Raw genomic sequence first — 20,259 nt, 5'->3', positions numbered from 1 at the left:
ATTTCCAGATTTCTGTTCAAGTACAAGTGAGATTTTCAAGGTCATTAAAAGTGATACTTCCAAAGGAAGCATAAAGTGAACTTTGTAGCTTATTCCTTCCAAAAGTACGACTTTCATCTTCCAGTGTTCAAATGTAGCATTACATTCATTCCTTGATACTCACATTTCTATAACAATGTATACTATGAGTCAGAATCATCTCCACTAATGGGTTTGGTTTTGGTTTAGGAGTGTCTTTACCACACTTTAAAATTCTTTTATCATGTTTTCCAGTCAATTAAACAAATATTTATGACTAGTACATTTCAACTACTTTGTCCTCAAGAAAGTTATAGTCCTGCCTTCCTTCTACCCCAAATCTAGTCCATTAAATAATCTATTAAATATGAACTGACAGAAATGCAGGTTCTCATCCAGGAAAATTTCCGACTCCTAGCGTCCCTATAGGGCAGAGAAGAACTGTCTCATAGCGTTTCCAAGGCTGTAATCATTACAGAAGCAGACTGTTGCATCTTTCCCCCATGGAGCGGCTGCTGGGTTCAAACTGCCAAGCTTTCAGTTAGCAGCCAAGAGCTTAACCACTGGGCCAGCAGGGCCCCTTTATGAATCTAGATAAGTAACACCTTTTATCTTTTTTTGAATCAGAGAAAAATCTTCTAAAACATAACCCAGCATTTTCTAAGGGCAGAGACCCTGCACCTGGGTCTCTAAAACAATCCATTAAAAATGGAACTCAAGACTCCTTTGTTATTTTAGGGTTGCCAATGGTGTAATGAAAAGTTGGGTGTTCCAATCCGGGCCACTGTAATAGTCTACGCAGGACATTTTATAGAAAAATCTCTTATGAAAAAGATAAGACCATTCTAAAACTCCAATCCTAAGCTATATCAAGTCAATATGGACTGTACTTACTCATTCTTGTCTAGAACCTACATCTCAAAAACCATCAGGAAGCCTAAATCTCTATCTATGGAAGTGCTTAAATAAATTATGGTGCATCAATACCATAGAATATTCTGCATCTATTATATAAGAAATCTCTTTACATATTTCTATGTAAAGTTCTCCAAGATATGTTGTTGAGTTAAAAAAAAAAAAGCAAGATACAGAACGCTATGCATATATTGTATGCTACCATTCTGTTTAAAACAGGAAAATAATATATATTTCTATGCACATAAAATAAATCTTGAAGAAAATACAAAATACTAATAACTAGCAGGTGGCTATGGGATAGGAACTGGGCAGCTCTGGGGTGGGGGAGGGGGCAGAAGCAGGAAGGAGAATCTGACTAAATATACTTTTATGTTTTGACTCTTGTAAATGAATTACCAATTTTACAACCACCACTACCACCACGATAATAACACAACGAAAGATACTCAGAGCAGAAAGAAATAGTCTCTCACATAAATATGGCATTACTATAGTGGTTAGATTAATGAAGGGCAATTAAAAGAACAACAACAACAACAAATTAAAACTAAAGTGAATCATTTCACTGCAAAGAGAAGAAAAGACTTTCTATATCCAAAAAGTGATATATGTTGTGAGAACACAGACATACGAGTATGAGGGACAACGTCATATTTGATCAGTTCAGTGTGGCTGTAATGCTAGAGGCATTAAAACAGAAAGTTATTACATTATAAGGATAACGCCCATAAGAGTAAAGATGATCACCCTAAGCAGAATATTAACATAAGAGAAAGCACTACAGCAACCCATTGGAAATACACAACCCCATCATCATAAATTGCCCTTGGTAACTATTGGTGGTTTGTGAGAGCCTGAAACTATTTTCAAATATGCACCTAAAACACTATTGCATTAGTCTCATATATTTTACCCTGTCCTAACTCTTCAACATCAGCTCCTTTACAGACACTTAAAGAACTGACTTCAAGAGAAGTCAAGTATTAAACAAAAAATGATTGTTTTAATTACCTAAAAGTGGTCAATCAGCCGTGTGTTGAAAATACTTCACCTCAACTTAATGCATAAAAATAACTAATCAAATTGTCATAAAGTACTTTATAAATGCAAAGTGTCATATAAACGGTCTATAATCAGGGTAATCATCATCATAAAAATAATTTAACAGCCACAAAGTGACCACAGTGATTCTCTATCTTTTTATCCCCGGGACTGGGGAAAGAAAACACTACACACATAAAACTATGACTAATGAGAAATAAGTGCTATTAAGCTGTCACATTAAAAGGTAAATGCTCAGTAAGGGGGAAAAAAAAGAAAAGGAAATCAAAGCAAGACTAAGGAGATTGGCTGGGATTTTACTTTATTTGCGTGTATTACATATTTTTTTAAGTGATGAGATAGATGCATGATTTTGACCAGTAATTCCAGGTAGATGATATTCAACAGATTGTTTAAAAAACACTTTTTAAGAATGCGTAAGGTCTAAAAAACTGGGCAAGCTATCTTCCCATCTGTTTCCTAATGCTGACTAATTTTCATTTATTACAGAATGACAACGCTCTGGGGAAAAAGGAAAAGCTGCCATGAAGCAACTTACATTTCTTTGTGATGAAACCAAAAATTTATATGCCGAAGAAGACCAGCAAAACGAGGAACTACTACCAAGAAAGTTAAATATGCAGAAAACGTTGAGCATCGTTCTTTTAAAGAATGGGACGCTGTGGGGTCTGGCAAATTCAGTAACAGAAGATGTCAGACGCAATGAAACTGAACCCCAGGCATATCTTAATGGCTCAGCTAGTTTCTTCACCTATAAAAATCAGGACACTTTTACTGCTGTCTGTGTTAGGTAATTAACAGCTGTCAAGCACTCTGAAAGTACAAACCGCTAAATAAATAATGACTGTCAGAGAATTTTAACCATAATGTGCTAAATAATAATGACAAAACATGGGCTTCATTTGTGTTTTCAAGTCAATAATGTAAATAAGACTGTAATCTTGTACTATGGCACAGCACCATGTTAGATACCCAGTTAAATTTAGTGATTAGGAATTACAGAAGAGATCTTGTTTTCCAGGAGCCACTCACTCAGCTTTGCTAAAGTCATGTTCTATTCCTGTAACTGCAGAAATATCACCACTTTGCCTGTCTCTACATTTTGGTTAATTCTAACTAGAGCCCACTCTACTTAAAAATTCACTAACCGAGTACTCAGCTTTTTGAGACTTTCCATTTATTTTAAATTGATTTTGAAACCTTAAGCCACAGTAATGTTTTAAACTATTTCTTGGGAATTAACAACGCAAATGACATTTGTAAAATTACTGTTCCCTACCTTTTCAAACCTCTTGGAGTACAATATTTATGAGACAATAGGCCTAACAAAACACTTCCACTGCTTTTTAAACTTGCTTACTGGGGAAATAAGGTTGGACAAGTTATTAGCAACAATTTTATGACCTTCCAAACTTTCTATACCAATGGTTGTACGAGTATGTCATAGGCTTTAAACTATGGATTGGGAGAGCCAACATTATTTTATTATTCACATCTAAGTCTTTTTTCTTATTTTCTATATATGCTTAAAATAACTATTGAACATTATGAAATCAAAAACAAACAATTATAAATCATGGAAAGCTGGAAAAACCTTAGAGAGCCAATCAATTGTAATTATTTCTGGTTGAAAGTACATCTGGAAAACATGGTCCTTTACCTAAATCCAAAAGCTGATAAGGTTCTGTTCACAAAGATACATTGTTCTGTGTATTATCTGTTCACTTGTAAATAAACTGCAGCTGTAAAGAACAACTTAAACAACACCGAAAAAACAAGTCTAAATCCTGTTTATTCTATATTTGGAGAGAAAGCCATTCTCCAGTTACTATTTTGTGAAAAAAATGAAACATCTACAGAAGAAATAAAGGGAATGACTCACATTAAAATGCAAATATATAATTGTATCCTCATAATAACCAAGACCTCAAATACGAGTTTAAGTGACTCATATTAATTTAATTGTGGCTTTAGCTTTTACGATCACAGATGTAAAAAGACCACTGTGTTCCAAACATAATTATTGCTCCAGCATCTCATTTGATGAAATTATTAGTTAAGATGAGAGCCTCTGAATGAATTTATATTTGATTAGTTTCACTTATTTAAGAACACTGAATAATTTAAGATCTGTTTAAATAAAAGGTAGGCAAAAGGGGCACTTCTGAGAAGTGCTGAATTCTTAGACCCTCTGCCATTTTCTGATGGAGACTCCAGTTCTTCAGAATTACTACTAATTGTGCATACCTTCCAGGTGAAGCCACATTAACCTCCCCTTCACACTGACGACAGAGGCCACGCAGAGTTCTCCTGGATTCGTGGGGTTTACAGCTTCGAGTTTCATGTTCTTTGAGAAACCCCTACTTAATAATGTCTGAAAGAGAAACAGGACTAACATTGAGCCAGTAGAATTCACAGCGTGATATTTTGGAGCCATAGGGCTGGCCAGAGGAAGAAACAGAAGTATACACATGCACGTGTATGCACATATTTCTTATTTATAAAAAAGACAGACTTGTTTACCTGTTCTGTTTTTCCTACCATTCATGAGTAAAAAACCATGTTTTTCCTTCTATCCTTCCTTCTTACCTATGTACCTACCTACTTACCTACCTGTGTCTATCTCAAAGAACAGCTATGGTTGGTATACAGTAGGTACCTAATAATATTTGTTAAATGACTGTGAGAATGAAAATACAAATGAATCCAGTCTCCCTTTTTCCAGTTCCATATGCACCCTTACTTCTATGGACTCACTGAAGGACAAAAATTTCTTCTACTTTCCTATATTCCTCGCTAGAATCATACCCGCGCATATTTGAGGGTATTAAAGTAGGTAGATTCAAGTTTCCATCTGTCATCATGTTTCTTCAATCTGAAAAATGTTCTTCGTATTTCTTACAGTGCAGATCTGCTGGTGATAAATGTCCCTGGTTTTCTTTTATCTGAAATTGTTTTTATTTTACCCTTGTTTGTTTTTATTTCCTTTTTAGTTCATTTTTTAAAAAAACACATATAGTAAAATTCATTGTTTTTAGTGTCCAGTTCTATGAGGTTAGAACCATTAGACAAATGCATGCAGCTGAGTAGCACACAGTCATGTAGCCATAACCACAATCAAGACAGAACAGTTCCTTTGCCCTTAAAAATATACTTGCAATGATACTTAACAATCAGTTCCTCTGACCCTCAATCCCTGTCAACCACTGATCTTTTTTTCCCTCCTAAAATTTTGTCCTTCCCAGTATGTCATATAAATGGAATCATACAATATATATCTTTTGAATCTGGCTTCTTTTCTAGAGCATAACGCACTGAAATACATCCATGTTAATGCATGTATCAGCAGTTTACTCTGTTTTACTCCTAAGCAGCGTTCTAGTATATAGATGCAGCACAGCTTGTCCTTCCATTAACCGCTTGAAGAAGATTTCAGCTGTTTCCAGTTTGGGGTGATTATGAATTATGCCACTATAAACATTCATGTACAAATTTTTGTGTGAGCATAACTCTTCATTTATCTAGATATGAGATTGGTGGATCATACAGTAAATGTATATTTAACTTTCTAAGAAACTGCTAGACTCTTTTCCAAAGTGGTGATACCATTTTTCATTCCCACCAGCAATGTGTGAGAGTTCCAGGTGTTATGCATTCTCTCCAGTGCTCGGTATTGAGTATTGTCTATAATTTTTATTTTAGCAATTTTTTTTTAAACAGGTGTGTAGTAGTATCTCATTGTGGTTTTAATTTGCATTTTCCCTAAGGACTAAGAGTGTTGAGCACCTTTTCATGTGTTTCTTTGTCATCCATGTATCTTTTTTACTGAAGTATCTGCTTTCAAGATTTTTCTCTTTATATTTGGTTTTCAACAATTTGACTATGTTGAGTTTCTCCGTATTTACGCTGCTTGGAATTCACTAAGATTCCTGAATGCCTAAATTTAGGTCTTTCAGCTAGCTATTTTGGGTACTTTTTGGCCACTACCTCTTCATATACTTTTTTCTGCATCAGTTTCTCTTGCCAGTTCTCTGGGTCTCCAATACACACTATATTGTCCCTCAGATTCCCGAGGCTCTGTTCATCATTTTTCCCCCAATCTTTTTTCTCTCTGTTCTTCAGATTGGATAATTTCTATTTTAAGGTCACTGACTCTTTGCTCTGTCATCTCCATTCTGCCGTTAAGCCCTTCCAATGAATTTGCTTATTTCAGATGTTGTTATTTCTCAGTTCTAGAATTTGTCTTTTTAGTTACTTCTCTTCTGTAATTTTCTATCTTTTTAGTCAATGAATGATGCATCATTAAACGCATCTTTACATCAATGACTCTCAAACTTTAGGGTACATCAGAATCACCTGGAGTGCCTTTTAAAAACAGACTGCTGGATCTCACCCCCAGAGTTTCTGTTTCAGTTCATCTGGGTGGAGCCGTACAATTTGTATTTCCAACAAGTTCTCAGGTAATGCTGAAACTGCTGGTCTGGGAATCACACTTGAAAACTCTGCGTAACCTCACCAAGCTTAGTTGTAACAGGGGCTTTAAAATTGTCTGCAAATTCTAATCTGGGTCATCGTGGGTTTGGTATCTATTAATTATCTTTTCTATTGAGAATGGATCATGTTTTTCTATTTCTTCATATATTGAGCAATTTTGGATTGTAATCTGGACATTTTTAATGCTTTTGTAGAGACTCTGGGTTGTGTTATAGGCCTCCCAAGAGTCTTTATGTTTCTATTTTAACAAGAAAGTAACTTCGTTGGACTCAATATACAAACTCTGACTCTTGAGCAACAGCTCAAATCTCAATTTAGTTATTGTGCCCTCATCTGGGCTGCCTGGCACATGCACTGGAATTTGTGGTTCCCTTCTCTACCTCTCTCCTTTCTGAGAATTTCCCCTAACTTTCCACCGGCTGTGGTTACCTACTTTCAGTTACCTAGTTCATCAGGCTAAGACTGTGAAATTTCAATCACTGTTTTACCCACCCCACGTGGTATCAACTGTGGCTGCCCTAAGGCTAGAAGCCTGAGGGGAGAGGGGGCAGGACAATCACCCCATGCTATTGCTTTCTTCAAAGAGTCTGCTCCCCTTGAGAATCTGGCTGCTTTTTGTTCATTGTCTAGTACCCTCAGATAACCCATAACCCATTGCCGTCCAGTCGATTCTGATTCATAGTGACCCTATAGGACAGAGTAGAACTGCCACCTAGAGTTTCCAAGGAGCGCCTGGTGGATTGAAACTGCTGACCTTTTGGTTAGCAGCACTTAACCACCACACCACCAGGGTTTCCACCCTCAGAGAGTTGTTTTTAGTATTTTGTCCAGAGTTTATAGCTCCTGTCTATGGTAGGATCAGGTCAGTACGAGCTTACTCAGTCAATATTAGAAGCAAAACTCTCCCCCTTAATATTATTTTAAATTTAAAAAAGCATCAACTACTATAAATTATAATCAGACAAGTTACAATGCTATACAAATATCTCTGTTTTGAAATACACAAATCGAGATAAACGTGTTCCTGTAAGTAACTGAGACTACATCTTTATGTAATTCGTAGAAAGAGACTAAGGTAATACACATTTATGTGTCTTTTTATATAAAGTAAAAACTGCAATTATGTCTTTATATAACCAGAGCACAATTATCCAATATATATTAAGAAATCAATTTCTTCCTTTCCTTTATGTTACTTTGGAAATAGGAATCAGGATATCCTAGGTGGGCTATTTTTCTGCAAGTCATCCTGCCTCATCCACACTTATTATGTATTGAGCTTCTTTCTGATAATAGAGCTCGACAGGCTGCCTGAAAAACCTCTAAGTGAGTTAAAGTGCATTTTATCCTACTTAATAAGGGAAAGCTACAACCACATAACCTATTTTCGTTTCAGCTCCCTGCTTGAGGGTAATTTATAAAGGATCAATAGCAAAACTGTTACTTGTGAGTTTATTTTACTAAGCATTTGGCTATGTCAATCCATTTCATAACTGCCTTTGATTGTTAAACATCCCCGGGGAAATGTCTTCCATGCATCCATTTCCATACTAGCTCTCTTCTGCTACACAGGAGATGTGTGATTAAAAAATGAATTCATAATAAGCATTCCATTAAAGAGCACTTGTAGCAAGCTAACAAACTCACCAGTAATGCAATGCATATGCCAATGGGCAGATAACAATCCTGTCTATTAAATAAACAGGGAGCCAGAAACAAAAAGGGGCATATGCCTAACAAATGCATTCCTAATGAATACACCAGCAAAGTCATTAAAGCAAATTTAATCTTGACAGCTAAACCCTGAAAGCTCACAGGCTACCTGGTGATGTGGCTACTTGCTTCACTATTAAAATGCATTTGGACAACTGTTGGACGAACGTGAGGAGAGGACAGATAAAAAGATGCCTTAGTGGAGCTATGGTTGTCACAGAGGAAACAGCTAGCTCCCTAAGTACAGAACTAGGAGGAGATGTGAGAATTTTCTGCTCAAGGCTAGAGAGTTAGGGAAGGAATATTATTCTTGTCAGGTAGAAAGCACAACCTCAAAGGGGTTTTGGGGTGTGACAGTGTTTCCATGGTCCTAAATGAAAGTCACTGAGGCCAGTAGATTCTGTGACAGGTAATGTCTACACGGTGAAAAGTCGAATAAGAATCCACTGGACTTAATAAGCCTTAAGAGCTAAGCAGCTACTATCCTCTTGATGGTCTGGTTACACAGCTGTCCCCACAGGTCACCTAAACACACACCTACAGTTCAGTGCTACAGAGAAACTACTCTCGTGGAAAGGCAATGTCATCCAATGATTGAAAGACCCCTGAATTTCCATCTTCGCCACTGGTTTGTTTCTTCATTTACGAGTACACATTGACTGAATAATCAACCTACTTCATTCTCCAAAATCTGATTTTGACTTTTGCTCAGTACTGAGTTTCTCTACTAGGCCAACCCTTTATACATCTCAGTTCTCTTATTCTGTTATCCCTGCACTACAAATTATGGATGGAGTGCCAACAAATCAGCAGTTACTGAAGCACATTTAGAAAACAAGTATTTGATTTGGGAGCATTTTACACTGTTGTAACTACAGGCCCCAAGTAGAGGGCTGCATTTTTTTTTATCCCATAAGGAATTAATTTTCATTATTAAATGCATGCTTGGCATATTAAGCTAACATTTATACCTCATTCTTAAAACAAGGATAACAATTCATATCTCTTTTTGTAGTTCCTAGGGATGAAGAAGTTTAAATGAATGATTTTATAAAATACTTTATACAACCACATCCTACAACTATGCAAGTACACATGTGTACAGACATACACACACACATTGCTATTTTACATACCACAAAAATTCCATTACTATACCAATGAGCTCTATTTGAAAAAGGTTAACAGCTTTAAGTAAGCAACAGACAGAACTGTTTGGCTAGCAACCTACAAAGCACTTAAAGACAAAAATTTAAGATCATATTTTAAGACTATACCTCAGGAGCAGAGAATCTCCTATCAATGGGCTTATTAATATTATACCACACAGCAAATGCATATCTCATGGTGGCAAAGATGGCTAGTTGTCCTCATTTTTCCAAAGTATAGAACAGTGGCTGGGAAACAGCTGCCCAGACAGAATACATTTCCTAGTCTCACTTGTAGCATGGCATAGCCAAGTGGCTGGTTCTCACCAATGGAAGGTGTCCATATCAGGCTTTAATTTTTAGAACTAGGGTCACCTTCTCCACAATCTCTTTTCCTATATGTTGACTAGATTCAAAGGATAAAGCCAAATATGGATAGAACCCATGTATCTGACTAAGCATAATGAGAAGAGCTACCCAGTTAGGAATATCCGGGACCCTTCCATAAGTGAGAAATAAACTTACCACCTGTTTGAGCTACTGTACGCTAATTAGTTGATCTGTTACCAAAGCCTAGCATCAACCTAACTAATATACAAGCAGGGAAATGAAATAGGGCTTTTCAAAATCTGTGGAAGTTTTATGATCCTCCATCACAATGTAGTTCTCTAACCTTGCTCAACAAATAGAAAGCAGCTTACAAAATCTATGGTGAACCTCTATAATAAAATTTAAAAAAGAAAAGTAAGAAATAAGCATCTTACATTTCTGAAGCAGAAGGGAGGTGCTGCTTCTGCCCCGTGCTGCTTGTGATAATCTGCCCAGTCAAAGTCCTGGCCAGAGTAACCTGTGTACAACCAGACAGAGACAAAACAGCATTAACTTAAATCTGAGGCAAATGAAGCCCTCTTAAGCCTAACAGCACTTCAGAGTTCATGAAGGTCAATTAAAACATTTTGAAAAACGTAAGGTACTATACACTTGTAAAGTCATTATCATAACGTGGTACCTGAATCCAGGTGAAGAATGGTAGAAACTACCTACAGGAGCTCAAGCCAATGGGTAGATTTGCTATAGGGGAAAACAGCTGAGAAGGGCTTTACACAAAATCCATTCCCACAATCCATTGTGCAGAAATGTAATACTTCTTTGTGTAAATTTTGAGTCCATGTGAACTTACTTCTCAGTATCTCCATGCAAACCATGAGAATCTATATTGGGAAGAAAAAAAAACACACACACACATACACACTACATAGGGATGACTTTTAAGGAGTAACAGAAGATAAAGCAGGTGGCAAACAAGCAGGAGAGGTTTTAAAGACTCCAAAGAAATGAAGGGAGAGGAAGACTATAAATTTTGCCTTAGAACTGAATTGCTGAAGTTGAGGAAAAATGAGAATGGGGAAAGATGGGCTTCTCTGGTGCGAAGCTTTTGGGGTAGATTTTTGAGATATTGAAGAAGGAGTCTGAGAAACAACTAACCATATATGCTAAACTTAATGAAATACAAATGTTACCAAAGTGATTTCTTTCTTTTTTCATTTCTTTTTTGGAGTGAGGAGGGTACAATCATACAATATATCTGCATTATGACGACCAAGGCAAAATATGGCAGAGATGAGGGAAACAGTTATCAATCATAAAATAAGAAAGATAATGGGTGTATGGTTTAAGTTAGGCAGGAGAACATGTCTTCATATGAGTATTATTTTCATAAAGGCAAATAAATTAACAAGCATGTCATGGAAAAAGAAGTAAGCTGCTAAAAGTTTTCCTGTGAACACAGGATGGCAAATGGAAATGAAAAATACAGTACCAATTATGATTAACTGAAAACATGGACAATGTCACCACGATCTTCATTTAGTGTTCTCTCTTCATTGGCTTGAGTATATTTAAAGTAAATCTAGAAGGGATTTCTTAAGTATATTTTTGACCCAAGTCTCTCAATTTCTTTTCTCCATCTTGTTATAAATTCTACAACTACAAATTCACTTAACATGGGGACTTTTAGTTACTAAATCTCACAGCTGTAGACAGGCTACAGATAACATTAAAGAACCTCAAGATACTGGTTGCCTTCTATCTCCATTTGTACACCCTGAGTACAAAACAGATACTATTTTCATTAAGTAAGTTCAATTTATATTTATCCTATTTTTTTTCTTATTGTTGTTTTCTGTTTTTAGTATGGAGGGTGTAACCAGGAAGGCAGCAGTCCTCTTCTGGTCCCAGGGACTCACCCAAGACCCTTCCATAACCCTGCACAGGTGGTCCTCCGCCATTCTATAAAGACTGACAACTGCTAACTTCCTTCCAACAAAGGATTAAGAACCCTCAGAGTTTTGAGACACCATATATTCTTTACAACTACTTTTGAAGACTCAAAAAGGAGATTCTTTAAGTTGTTCCACCTGTGCTTACCCCAACCCCCCTCTCCAGAGTCACCTTTCCAGCTGAAAGGCTATTGCCTCAGAGGCTTCTTGAAGGGACCAAACCAAGTTTCTTCTGAACATTTTTCAATAACTAAAACAGAACATGTCTTAAACAAGGTAATCCAAATTTCTTTATAATTAATATGACCCTCTGCTTTGAGTGTAGTTTCTCTGAAACTGTTTTGGCTCAAGTCTTTGCAGTAATGTGTAAGAATAGAAGAATTATCCTCAAGGCACCTCAAACTGGCAAGGAAGCACATAACAGTACAAAGGGTACTGAACCAGAGAGTAAGACATCTGGGTTTCAGGCCCAGCTTTACTAGGAACTGATGGACCAAGGTAAAAGTAAATTAAATCTTTGCGTCGGGCTTTCCTCATCCACAAATTCACAAAACAAAGAGATCTTTAAAGTCTGCCCTAGATGTTGCACGCTATGATTCTGAGTCATCATTACTAATTATTTCACTATGGCTACTTAGGCTTTTTTTTTCCACTTCTCTCTGGGGCTAATTCCTTGCCCTTCTCCTGTAAGAAAGGTGTGACAGGGTTGGAAGAGCGGGGTTATTCAACAAGGCGTTCCCCTTGAGAACTGCTCAACTGAATAGATGAATCCCTGCAACAGAAGGGTCCTATTTGTTTTGACAGACCTATTTTTTTGAAGTCAAGATCTCCTTTGTTCCAACTCTTCCCCGGACCTCTGCTACTTTAGTTAACTTTGTGAGTTGAAGAAAATCTCATTGAGATCACGGCACAGGTAGGGGGAGACTAGTAAAAAGTCTTCTATACAGATGAATAGAAAACCATTTTCTGGTAACATGGAATTTTGATATTCTTTACGCTCAGTATCTGTACAGATAAATTTTCCAATTTAGAAGTCACCCCTGTTCTCCCTACATATACACATTTAGAGGAGCTAGGTTTTCTATGACTATATTCATAACCTCCAATTTCTAATGGGCTTCAACCCACGCCATAAAATAACATGCACCATGCTTTTCTGGACCTACATTTGACTCTTCTAAACCCAGTCATCAAGTCTCTCTCTATGGGAGCCATTTTCAATCTAATAATTTCAAGATACAATCGGGTTTTGCTGGTTACCTTTCATAAACAACTATTAATTACTCTGCCCCTTGAGCTCTGCCATTTCTCTGGCCATTCTAACAATCTGGATTTCTCCTCCTTCTTCTCTTAGAGACCTCTACTCACTTTATCACTTAAAATTCTTTCCCTTTGGGCCAATAATGAACTCTCTTTGGTAAGGCAGTTTTGTGACAGATTGGAAAATAACTGCTGCATAAAAACAAACTGCTGTGGAGTATAATGGAGACAACAGGGGTCAATTATACTCATTAATCAACAAAGACAGAACAAGTATTAAGGCTTAGCTAAAGCCAGGAAAACACGTTTTAAACCCAGGAGGAAAACAGCAGAAGGGAGAAAGAAATAAAAGACAAAAAAAAACCTCCAAAAATGTAGACTATTAAAATGCACAATAAGCTGCCACGGGAGACTGTTGAGCCACATCCACTAAGTTATTTAAGCTTTTATTAGTGTTTATTCTGAATGAAGTTCCAACTGTAACAGGTCCAAAGGGGATGAGGTCGATGACCCATTTCCTTATGATCCAAATTAATTGACATAAAACAGTTCCACTCGCAAACATTACTATTGGCAGTGTAAACAGACAATTCTTTTGAAAAACAACTTGGCAGTAAAAATGTTCATGCCCTTTGACACAACAATTTCGCTTCTGGGAATTTATCCCATAAAAATAATCCTGAAAACTGAAAAAGTTTTATACATTAAGATACTCAAGGCATTACAACTTTACATCCAACAAGAGGAAATGGTATGAGACTTATCCAAGTCCATGGAAAGTCATACAGGCATGACATTGTGCACAGTTCATTAAAAAAAAAAGGAAAGGAAAAATTATTGCTATGGGTTTAGATGAAAAGACTGCTACAAACATATACAGAGTTATCAGAATTATACAAAAATATACAAAGCAAAAAGGCCAGGAAAAAAAAAAACAGGTAAGAAAAAATAGTAAATATCAAAATAATGGCTTGGGTGGTAGAACTCATGGTTATGTTTTTCTACTACCTCTTTGTATTTTTCAAGTTTTCAATAATGATCATAAATATTTCAATAATAAAAAGTATTGGAAAACATCATTTTTGCTCCATTTTAGAAGATAACCAAGTCACTGGTTAGTCAATCAAGTGTTTATTCAGTATTGTGGAATACATCAGGACTGCCTCCCAACAGTCACTCTCCTGCTGTTTGCCTGCTAACAGAATTCTGATTTTATCCAGTTTCTGGAGGAAGTCGGGCCTCTCCTCAGCACCAGGAAGCAAACTATGACTACCCACAAGCAGTCATGGTGGTTTCACGTCTTTTGCCTGTGGCTGGGGATGAAGGTGGGGGTAGAGCTTAAAAAAAAAAACTTTTTTTTTTTTCTCTAATAAAAGAGACACAAAGGCATAAAGGCTCTTCTTATTTGTGGGTTGATATGGAAAAAATATATAAAATCTTAATAAAAAACAAAAGTAGAAAAAAAAAAATCACGCCTGCCATCTATCTGGTTGGCAAAGATGAGAAAGACTAAGAATTCACCATTGTAAAGGACATTGGAAAATGGGTACTTTCATGCATTTTTTATTACAGTATAATTAGAAAAAACATTACAGATGTTAATTTGGCCATAGGGATCAAAATCTTTTATAATGTGCCCAGCCTCTATTTGTTCATTTATATATTAATTCATTCATTCAAAAATACTTGAGTGCATGCTATATGCTAGGTTCTAATACCACACCCACTGCCACCTCATAGTGACTTACAGGACAGCAGAACTGCCCCATTGAATTTCTAAGGCTGTAAATCTTTATGGAAGCAGACTGCCACAGCTTTCTCTCATAGAGCAGCTGGTGAGTTCCAATTGCTGACCTTTTGGTTAGTAGTCAAGTGCTTAACCACCGCACCACCAGGGCTCCTTGTAGTAATTCTAATACTAAGCACACAGAGGTGAACAAAACTGACAAAAACTCCTATCCTCACAGAGTTTATGTTTCTGTGAGAGGAGACATATAACAGGCAAGTATAAAAGGTCAGATGGTCAACAGTGTTCTAGAGAAAAAGCAGAGAATGGGCAGAGGCACTGCTGCAATTGTGAATAGAAGACCTCAATGAATGGCGGAAATGTGAGCAAAAACTTGAAGGAATTGAGGAAATGAGCTATATGACTCTGGGGAAGAGTGTGTCAGGGAGAGGGAACAACAAGTACAAAAGCCCAGCAGCATGCTACAGTGTTTGAGGAACAGCAAGCAGGATTATGGGGCTGGGGTGGAATGAGCAAGGGAGAGAACAGAGCTCTAAGCAAACAACAGTATCCTGTGGAAATAATAAGACAACTATGCAAACATTTGATTTCTAAAAGCAGAGTTGAAAACAACAAACATAAATTGTTTAAATAAATTATTTACCTACAGATCATGGACTCTCTACAGTCATTTAAAGTGATTTTGGCATGATGTGTCTTCAGAAATAAGCAACAAAAGCCATTTACAAAATAGTGTGTATAAAATAATTAGATAAAGTTACACAGCCAAGAAAAGAGAAATCTGAAAGAATAACAAGTTATTATTTTCATGATAGGATTATTCTAAGTAATTTATTTTAAGCTTTAGTTTTTCAAATTTGTAAAGATTGAATGCATATTAAATCTTTAAAAATGTTTTTAATTCTTAAAAAAAAAAAAAGTGAAGTCCTATAAAGTAATACACTTTCTAAAACAAGGAATGCATCTGTTCAGTAACTATTCACTCGAAGTTTGCCAGACTCTGGTTAGTTGCTGGTAAGACAGGATGAAAATGGCACATCACAGCTTTCACATGGTCCCACAGGCAACAGGGAGTCACAGACACATCTAAAAATTATAACGTGGTGAGGTAAAGGAAACCTTGGTGGCGTAGTGATTAAGTGCTACGGCTGCTAACCAAAGGGTCAGCAGTTTGAATCCATCAGGCTCTCCTTGGAAACTCTACGGGGCAGTTCTACTTTGTCCTTCAGGGTCACTATCAGTCGAAATCGACTCGACGGCAACAGGTTTTTTTTTTTTTCGGGTGAGGTAAAGGCAATAATGGAGAAGGACATGGAGAATTACGGGGAAAAAGTCCTGAAGAATCTCACCATACGTGACTGAATCTCATACAACAGTTGAACAGAATTTAATCTGTATGTCTGCAGCTCTGTGTGTTGGGATGGTGCCCTCAATGGTTAACTCTAGAGCGCCATGAAGGGGTCTTCACCTCAGAGAACGTTTACATTGTTAAAGTGTTATAATATCTTGTGTAAATAGCAAGCTTATTTAGTCTTCAGTTCAACCTCTTTTTAAAAGGGAAAGTGATATAATAATCTTCAAAGATCAGCAAACATCAAGACCAGATATAAGAATTAAAGGTAACAAAACAGAAACTATTTTACAAGAACAATTTCTTAATCCTTTCCTGGAAGAATCCCCTGAATCATTACAGCAGTTCCAACAGGCACTTTTTAAAATAAACTACTCTTTTTATTAAGGAGTCCTGGTGGCACAGTGGTTAAGTCCTCAGCTGCTAACCGAAAGGTCTGCAGTTCGAACCTACCAGCTGCTCAGCAGGAGAAAGATATGGCAGTATGCCCCCCTAAAGATTACAGCCTTGGAAACCCTATGGGCAGTTCTACTCTGTCCTATAAGGTCACTATGAGTCAGAATCGATTAGATGGTTTTTTTTTTATTTTTTTGGTTTACCCTTTTTATTGAAAGATAATCTCTCTCTTTTCAAGCCCAAGGTTTTTATTGTTTTCAAAACTACTAACATTTCTTGAACACTTACTAAGGCTAAGTACTTGGCAACATCACCTCATATGATCCTCACAACAACCCCGTGAACTAAGTATGATATACATACCAAGTGCACACGTGAGGAAGCAAGATCAACCAAACATTAGGTGGCAGAGCTGGCACTGGGAACCCCGTTGTCTATTCCTTAGCAAGTATTTCTCAACATTTTCTATATTAGCTTCATGAAGCAATTTCTGTACACCACAGGCTCATAGGCAGGAAGGCAAAAACACTAGTATGTTTAACTCCATGCTATTTGCTAAAAGCTACAATCTCACACTTGAAATCTGTCAGCTCCATATTCTAAGCTGAGATACAATTTTAAACCTTTCCTATACACTGGTGGTGCAGTGGTTAAGAACTCCACTGCTAACCAAAATGTCAGCAGTTCAAATTCACCAGCTGCTCCTCAGAAACCCTACAGGACAGTTTCACTCTGTCCTACAGGGTCTCCATGAGTAGGAATCAACTTGATGGCAACAGGTTTGGTTTTTGGTTAAAACTTACAAATTAATTTTCAATTCAATGATTCTCTGTTTTTATGTTCATGGATTAACCAAATCAAACCCAGTGCCATCAAGTCGATTCTGACTCATAGCGACCCTATAGGACAGAGTAGAACTGGCCCATAGAGTTTCCAAGGAGCGCCTGGCGGATTCGAACTGCTGACCTTTTGGTTAGAAGCCATAGCACTTAACCACTAAGCCACCAGGGTTTCCGTTCATGGATTAGTACAGACTAAAAAGAGGGGAAAAAAAGCAAAGTAGGGGGGAAACAAATAAGTCAATTTAGTATCAACACCAGCCATGCCACCTCCCTTATCTTTAGAATAAGAATTGTGCTGGGAAGTATTTAATATCGGTCACCGTGTGACAGCATACTTCTCTAGGGGGATGATCACCGTGTTAATATGAATTATGAGCATAATATTAGGAGATGCTGATATGTCACCAGGATAGAGTCTAACATCACATAAATATCAACTGGTCATAGTAAAACCATTTAAAAATCTTGAAGAATGAAATGAATTTAGAAGGTATATAAACAAGAAGGATTCTTAGTTTTCAACACTCAGGAATATTTTCAGAGATTAAAAGTGACTCAAAGAGATTTACTCGCCCAACTCTTTTTAATCACAAATGACTTTCCAAGGTGCTAGAAACAAGACCACACTTCTAAATCCAACAACAAGGTGGACTGACCAGATAGATTCCTCCCAGATGCCAGATAAAACATAATGAAAAAAAATTAAATACATAGCCAAACTTGAAAAAGAATATCCAGGTGCCAAAAAACCAAAGGGCCCTCAAAGCTAGAGCTGAGAAGTCCAGCAATGCTGTGGCAGCCCAGGGCCTTGCACAGGGACAGGAGGTGACACTGGGCTCATGGGACGTGAGCAGCAGGAACTACTATCTGATGCCCAACCCCCACTGGGCTGGCTGGTCTGTGAAAATGGGACTAGACACAGCTGGCCCACAGGGACAGAGAAACAGCAGGAATGGCAGCTACCTGTCCAAGGCTCTAGCTGAGGGGGTAGAAAAAAGAGGCCAGTGGCACATATGGATGTGGGGTTTAAATGTTAGAATTCTCTATGAAATGGACTGAGGAATTAATGTATGATTCAGTCATTCACTCCTTGAAAATCCAGGAACACCTAGTATGTACCAAGCATTGTTCTAAGTGCTGGGGATATAAAAGAGATAAAAAATGAACAAAAAAGATTTAAAAAAAAAAAAAAAAACCCTTAATTCTATGGAGCTTAGTTTCTAATGGGGAGATAGGGACAGCAACAAATTAATGCTCTAGGACTTGCGCATCAGAATAACACCAGAATACTAGCAGAAGCTAATACAAAACTGCCCTACAGACCAACTACCCCCATTCCTCACTTAGTGACTAGCTCACCATCCGACATTTTGCATTTGTGGCAATAGTAAAAAATTTACTATCTGACTATTTTGTGCTTTAACAAGGTGATGGGCATGACGGCGATGGGTGTGGAGTGTCCCCTTCCTCAAGGAGGGCCTCTGAGCAGACTCTGGGAAGCTGGGTTTGGCTGCCTAGCACCCTTCTGCTGGGCTCCTTGTCCAGCTGCTGCTCTAGGCCAGCCTCTTCCATGGCCATGGCCTCCAGGTGGACATGCAGGCATCACCAAGCCAGCGGACGCCTATTCTCGGTTCCCAGCTCCTATGCAGCCTGAGGCCCTGAATCTCAAAACTGCTGTAGGGTGGGAAAGGAGGAATGAACGAGGAACCGCAGAGGGTGTCTGGAAGAAATACATGAGAGTTTAATGATATCCAAAGTGAGCCAAATTGGGCCTGAAGCCTCCGACTTGGTGGGGCCAAGTGCGCAGCCAGGCTCCCAGCGCCCTCGCAGGAAGCCCCAGCCTCTGCCTCAGTGACTTGCCAGGTCTGGAGGGCAAAGCAGGCTCTAGGATCATGAACACAGGGTTTGCAAGGGTGGGACTAGAGCCCTGGAGGTGGCTCCCTGAGGTAAGCTCTGACCCAGAGCGGGAAGAAGGTACAGTGGTTAAGCCGTGGGCCCTCCAGTCATATAGCCCAGCTTTATCCAGCTTTTGTCTCCTTCAAGCCTCCTTCTCCACAGAGGAATAATCCTTAACTGGACTCGTCACGGTGGCGAGCACATCAGTAAATTTTAGCTGTTACTATTTCTATGATCATATTTTCTAAATAAAAAATTAAGACAAATGGATGGTCTGAAAACAGAAAAAAAAAAATTCTTCATTTTCACATAATGCCGATTTTCACATAACAACCTGGTCTTTGGAACCCAGCCATGTAGACAAGTGAGGAGTGGGTGTATTTCAATCTAGGCTGCAAGGAACACCCACAAAAATAACAGTTACAACTGAAAATTAGTTCACAATGAAAAATCACAAACTACATAAGGAAACAAACCAACATAAGGGCAAGTCAGACAAAAAGGCCTTTAATCAAAATGCTTTACCAGATATAAAGAGAATAATCACCAGGAAGCTCTAATAATCCTGAACCTGAATGCCCTAACATAGCTTCAAACACAAAACATAAAGCTGACAAATCCTCAATCTCAGAATGATATTTAACGTACCTTTTTCAAATGTATAGAGCAAACAGAAAAAAAAAGTGAGGATATTTGAACATTTGAACAATACAATTAATAAGCCTGACCCAACAGAATGATACAACAATAAATGTGAAAACACAGCTGAAAGAGACAATTACCAAAACCATCTCAAGCAGAAATGATATCTATGACTAAACTTATCATCGGTAAAGGAAATAAATTAAAAGCTAAAATACCAACTAAAACAGCACATATTCCAGATGGTTTTACAAGCTAGTTTTACCAAACCTTCAAGAATCAGATGAACCATATCTAATACAAATTGTTTTCAAAGAGGGAGCTCAGTAAAGCAGCTGGATATGCAATGAATAGACAAAAATTTCATTCACAACAGTAAGAAAAAGGATGGGGAACCTAGGAAAAATCCTAACAAAAGATTGCAAGTGATAAAAAGATAATGTAATTAAAAAGTCCATTCCATCTCTCTTAAATTAACATATAAATCCAATAT

At 37.6% G+C, this 20,259-nt stretch overlaps 1 protein-coding gene across 9 annotated transcripts in view; it reads right to left on the bottom strand.

Moving 5' to 3' along the window:
• SFMBT2 (Scm like with four mbt domains 2) overlaps positions 1 to 20,259 on the bottom strand; it is a 267,557-nt gene that overhangs the window by 60,197 nt on the left and 187,101 nt on the right. For all 9 annotated transcript variants that reach the window (XM_049882021.1, XM_049882015.1, XM_049882022.1 and 6 more), the window contains 2 exons: positions 10,118 to 10,200; positions 4,246 to 4,372 (listed from right to left, as the gene is read on the bottom strand). In XM_049882021.1, coding sequence (XP_049737978.1) covers positions 4,246 to 4,372; positions 10,118 to 10,200 — 210 coding nt within the window. The remainder of the gene's footprint in view (positions 1 to 4,245; positions 4,373 to 10,117; positions 10,201 to 20,259) is intronic.

Source organism: Elephas maximus, chromosome 4, assembly GCF_024166365.1.
Source record: "Elephas maximus indicus isolate mEleMax1 chromosome 4, mEleMax1 primary haplotype, whole genome shotgun sequence".
NCBI classification, from domain to species: Eukaryota; Metazoa; Chordata; class Mammalia; order Proboscidea; family Elephantidae; genus Elephas; species Elephas maximus.
Note: the sequence above shows the minus strand (reverse complement) of the source record. Positions and strands in the feature narration are given on the sequence as shown.